This window comes from Lactuca serriola, chromosome 3, assembly GCF_051521515.1.
Source record: "Lactuca serriola cultivar US96UC23 chromosome 3, Lser_US96UC23_V15, whole genome shotgun sequence".
In the NCBI taxonomy this organism is placed as follows: Eukaryota; Viridiplantae; Streptophyta; class Magnoliopsida; order Asterales; family Asteraceae; genus Lactuca; species Lactuca serriola.
This window is the reverse complement of record NC_136410.1, coordinates 57313265-57318997: the sequence shown is the minus strand read 5'-3', so window position 1 is coordinate 57318997 and position 5733 is coordinate 57313265. Positions and strand designations below refer to the sequence as shown.

At 30.3% G+C, this 5733-nt stretch overlaps 1 protein-coding gene across 1 annotated transcript; it reads left to right on the top strand.

The window, feature by feature from the left end:
- The first annotated feature begins 1432 nt into the window (after positions 1 to 1432).
- On the top strand, positions 1433 to 2752 carry LOC145095290 (UPF0481 protein At3g47200-like). The gene has a single exon (XM_079033199.1). It carries the CDS (start codon positions 1433 to 1435, stop codon positions 2750 to 2752), a length of 1320 nt encoding a protein of 439 aa, XP_078889325.1.
- The last annotated feature ends 2981 nt before the right edge of the window (positions 2753 to 5733 follow it).

Below are 5733 nucleotides of genomic sequence, written 5' to 3'. Positions count from 1 at the left end.
ATATATATAAGGCCTAAAAGAAATCTTATATGTAATTTAATTAGGGTATAAAATAAAATGCTACAATATGTAGTGATTAAATGTGAAAAAATCTAATATATATATATATATATATATATATATATATATATATATATATATATATATATATATATATATATATATATATATATATATATATATATATATATATATATATATATATATATATATATATATATATATATTAGAAGGTCAAGGGAAAAAACAAGTGTTTGTAATGATCTTTCGAATAACATGTACATTTATCGTAGATAAATTAAATATCTTGATATTTTGTTTCCATTTATCTTCCAACTCATGATGAAATAATGACATATATAATTTAGTAATTATCTATTTTGATTTTGACATTTGTTTTGATCTAATAAATAAAAAATAGATAGAAACAAAAGTTAGAAGTATATTTGATTTCTCTTTATTTTATAACTAGGTTAAAGTCCATGAAAACCACCGGTTAAAAAGAAAAAATAAAATTGATAATTAAAAATAGTTAGGAAAAATCTAACATTTATATAAATTTATTAAATTAATAAAATCAAATTTTTGTTTAGATTTTATAATAATTATTTAATAATAATGGTTATTATAAAAACGTTGTAATTATTATATACGTATTAATGGCACATATTAAAGAAAGTATATTAATTCTTATTTTGAGTAAATTATACCATATTTATACATAATATCTTCTTTTGTATACAAGAGAAGAATATGTGGATGAAAGTGGAAGATACGAAGCGCAAAATGAATTTTTAACATTTGGTGAAATATGAATATAGAATAATCCATGTTGTATGAGTAAGTTAGGTAGATGCTAAAACAACTTTCCAAAAACGTTATCAACTAATAAAAAAATGTTAAAAAAGAGGATTGGATGCTCTTACTTGTAAGTGTGAAAAAAAAAAAAGGATTGGATCCTCTTACTTCTATGCGTGAAAATAAAATCTATTGGTTCATACTATAAAAGCGCAAGCTTCCATGCATAGTGTCACGTGTTCTACTCCTTGGTTTTTGTTTTTAATTGTATGCAACTTTCTCCGAGCACCAATTGGCAATTAACTATCTATTTTTACTTTTATTTTTTTAAATAATTTATTTCTTTTATTAAAAAATATATATATATTTCAAAATCTGGCATTACTTTAGTTTTCTCTCTAGCTCGCTTCTCCTTTTAAGAAACCCTCTGCATTTTTTTTATCAATTTGTTCTTAGATCGAGAAGCTAAGCTCCTGCACTTGGTTTAGGAGAAAGTAGTTTTAGGTGAGCTTTGTAGAGGTTTCTGTTGTAAAGTGTATGCACGATTTGGTTTCTCAGTAGTCAGTTATATATACTCCATAAACGAACTATTCGTGTCATACGTTTTCTGTTAGAAATCAAGCCAACATTTTGAATGGAGTCTAAATTAGTAGATATCATTGCGCATACCTTCAAACTTCCACCTGAATGTAAAGAAAATGGAGAGGTTATAGGAAAACAAACGACACCATCAATCTACATGGTTCCTAGCTTGGTCAGAGATCTGAGCCCAACCTCTTTTAGCCCTAGGGTGGTCGCCATTGGACCTCTTCACAGACAAGATGAACATCTACAAGAATACGAAGTTCAAAAAACAATTTATTTACATAATATGTTGCTTCGTTTAGGTATGGTGCCAGAGCAAACATTGCGAAAATGTGCTGAAAAGGTGATTCATTCAATAGAAAGTATCAAGACATGTTATGCAAGGTCGATGTCATACTCCGATTCTGAGCTTGCTAAGATGATGGTAACAGATGGGTTTTTCATACTTGAGTTTATTTCTAGTCTTTCAAACTCATCATCCGAGACTAACTTGTTAATTACTCCAAACATATTGATTACTCGATCAATAATTCATGATCTCCTGCTGATAGAAAACCAAATCCCGTTTTTTGTTCTTGAAAACATCTTCGAGTGCACTATTTTAGCATCTGAAAAGGGAGCCTCACTTACCAAGCATATTGAAGAACTTGTAAAGTATTACTACTTATTTCTAGGAAATAGAGTAGTACCCCGTGCTTCAACCCCTGAGCACATTCTTGGCTTTGTACACAAATATTATCAGCCTGTGGAACCCATGCCACCGGTGTCTTTATTAAGTTGCAAAGGCCACTCAGCCATGGAATTGGGTAGGGCAGGGGTGAAGTTTAAGCCTAATGATGAAGATCCAAATTGGGCAATGGCCATGAAACTGGAATCAACCTCATGGTTCCCAAATTTCACGACCATTCCCAGATTTTCATGGTACAGAAGGCCAACTCTGAGGATGCCAAAAGTGCGTATAGGCGATTACAGTGAACTGATTTTAAGGAACCTGATTATGTATGAGCATACTCCTGGTGTTACGAAATATGTTACATCATTTGCTTGTGCCATGGATATGCTAATTGATACTGGAGAGGATGTTGCCTTGTTGAAAAAATCAAAAGTCCTTGCAAGTTATTTTGGTTCAAACGAGGATGCTGCAAATATGATAAACAAGTTGAGCAAAAACTTTACGTGCCCAGAGTTCTTTTATGATCAAGAGTGGAAACAAATGGATGCCTACTATAATAGTTATTGGCCCCATACATTTGCAGGATTGAAACGCACGTATTTCAATAATCCGTGGAGTGTCATTGCCCTGCTTGCTGCATTCGTCTTGTTTACTCTTACTATAACTCAGACAATCTTTACTATCAAGGTCGCATAATCCCACGAGTAGTTTTTCGCTGCTTTTTTCAACTTTGGTTGTTTACTTTTCTATTTTCTCTCTGTATAGTCGTTAGTCAACTCTATCTTTTTTTACGTGCCAGGCGCCAGGCTGAATTGCATTACTTTATTATCAATCAGCTTCATTTGAGAAAAAGTCCTTGGTATGGGAAAATCTTTTGTCAAGTATTTCAGTAACCATACCAAATTACCAATGATATTTGTTTCCAGTAAGCATACAGACGATACCTGTTCCAGAAGGCAATCCAGAAACCTGGATTCTAAAGTTGAAGCCTCACCAAATTCAGTGAATATACTGCAAATCAAATATTAAGCATTCGGACATGACATTCCAATGTACACAGTCACACAAATGCATCATTATCAAATGATTTAATGTATAAAAAACCTCACTAACGATATTCAAAACGTAAATGTAATCAAAGTCGCTGATTTCTGTTAAATGATCCCCCCCCCCCCCCCCCCCCCCCCCCTATTGTCTTCGGTTTCTTTAATCAGCCTACATTAACTATGACAATCATCAAAATTCGAGTTAGTTCTAGATTTGAATAAACTTAGTTGCATATATAGGCACGACACATACTAAAGTTACTAACTAGAAGTTAAGATATAACCTATTAGAAACTTGGAAACATTTAGAAACAATGGATAATATGCTTGGAGTTGACATTGGTATGTGAACGGGTCACTCTTTGACTCAAACACCATTTCATGAATCATATACACACATCATGCACTTGACCTAAGAGTAGAAATTAGGTCAAAGTCTCATAGAAACTTAAGTCAAAGTTGAAGACTAGGACTAGTATACTTGATTCCACAATTTCGCTTGAATCTCGGAATCACTACATAGAATGCCAATAAACCGATAAAAATAAATTACAAACATTATTTATAACTATAAAAGAGTTATAATACAATAAGATAAATTGAAGTCTCAAAGATTCTATTGATTTTGATATCCAAATATTTATTAAATTTCAAGACCCTAAAAATCCTAATAACTCAAATTTATAAACTTTAACACCTAAAAATCAATAAAATTTGGTATGGACAATATAATATCAATTTAAAATAACTTAATTTACTAAAATATAACCAAGGAGAAATAAAATTTAAGTCATTAGTATTTAACCTTATTTTCTAAGCCAAAAATTAAGGTTTTGTGAAGGAAATTTTAGAATAAGATGCATATTTTATAAAAACTTGATATTTTTATAAAATAAAGTTATATTTTATAAAATTTAAAAGAGGGAGACCCTCTCTCCATTCAAAAGTCGGATTCCTCTCTCTTTTCTCTCCTCTTCCCAAAACACTCAATCAATTCCCCTCCACACTCCATTTCTCCATACTTCACTTTCTCTCTCACACTCCCTCACTTTATTTTCTCTCTATTCGCTCTTCCTCTCTCTAGGAACCACGGAAATTTCCAGAAAATAAGTCCAAGAACACAGCCCCAAACTCAAAATCTTCATCATCTAGTGGTGTTCATTAAGGTAGAACACGATTTCCCTTCATTTTCCTTCAAAGTTTTGTTATTTTTCTTACACTTTTTTTTTCTACTCCGTTCTATTGTAAACTCATGAACACTTGCACCTACTCACGGTTTTGATGATGATCGTGGTAGGATTTCATCCAAAAACAACATGCATGTTGTAGATGGTGAAGTCCCATGACCTAAACCTAAGTCAAAATCAAGGAAATGTACTTTTCTACATGTTTTGGCGGAAAAACACCACATGCATCCATAGTTTTGTTTCAAAAACGAATTTTGAACATTTCAAACTCATGAATGGTCTTCAAACAAACATGCATGTGATGATCTTCAAGCTTAGATGCTAGATCATCAAAGTATGTTGTTAAAAGCTTTCAAATATGTTTTTGAAGGATTTATTTCCAAATAAATATCTAAAACTCCTTTTCTAACCAAATCTGATTTTTCCCAGATTCCCATCAACAAAATAAGATGCTCTGTAATTTCCAGAAGATAATTCATTTATCTCGAATTACTATAATTAATGCAAGAAAATAGTGAAACAAATCATATAAAATACTTTGCGAGGTCTATAAATCCTAGTTAAATTTGCGTATGACCCCTATACTAAATAATGACCTCTCATTAAGTTTCATCGATTTTTGTTATTGTTTAGTGTGGTTTTGAAATTTCTTTTTGTTTAGTCCAAATAAATTATAAAACCACATTAGAAAATGTGAAAATGATACCTATCAATTTTAGCAGTTTCCCCCATATTTGATAGACTCAGAAAACTATTTTCAGAATTTTTCATCTTGCATTCCTATTTTTCCCCGATTTTTGTATTTATAATGGCCTAAAAATAGAATAAATAGTTCTGCTTATCCAAAATTCATGAAAATTTACCAGAACACCTTGTAGTACATGAGGATGCTACATAAAAACTTTGATGATTCTTATCTTCCGTATACTATTTTTCCTCTATTTTCCCAAGATAAAATACACTTAAACCCACTTTTTATTAGAATAAATGCACAAAATCCTAAAATTGGGTTAAACAGTTTAGAAATACATTTTTATATTTTTTTCCAGCTTAATAATGTTTAATAACAGTAATATAAAAAGTTTGGGTAATTTTGGAAACTGTTTTCTATTTATTTCAATTTTTATTAGAATAAATGTACAAAAATCATAAAATTGGGTTAAACAGTTTAGAAATCCATTTTTATATTTTTCCCAACTTAATAATGTTTAATAACAGTAATAAAAAAAGGTTTGGGTAATTTTGGAAACTTTTTTCTATTTATTTCATTTTTTAATAGAATAAATGCACAAAAATCATAAAATTGGGTTAAACAGTATAGAAATCCATTCTTATATTTTTTCCAGCTTATGTATGTCTAATTTCAGTATTATAAAAAGTTTGAGAATTTTTATCCTTTAAATGTTATTTTTCATGAATTTATATTGTTTTGATGGCTTAAAAT

What these genes read in the sequence shown, in the direction of transcription:
- LOC145095290 (XM_079033199.1), top strand. Translation starts at nt 1,433, where the DNA reads ATGGAGTCTAAATTAGTAGATATCATTGCGCATACCTTCAAACTTCCA.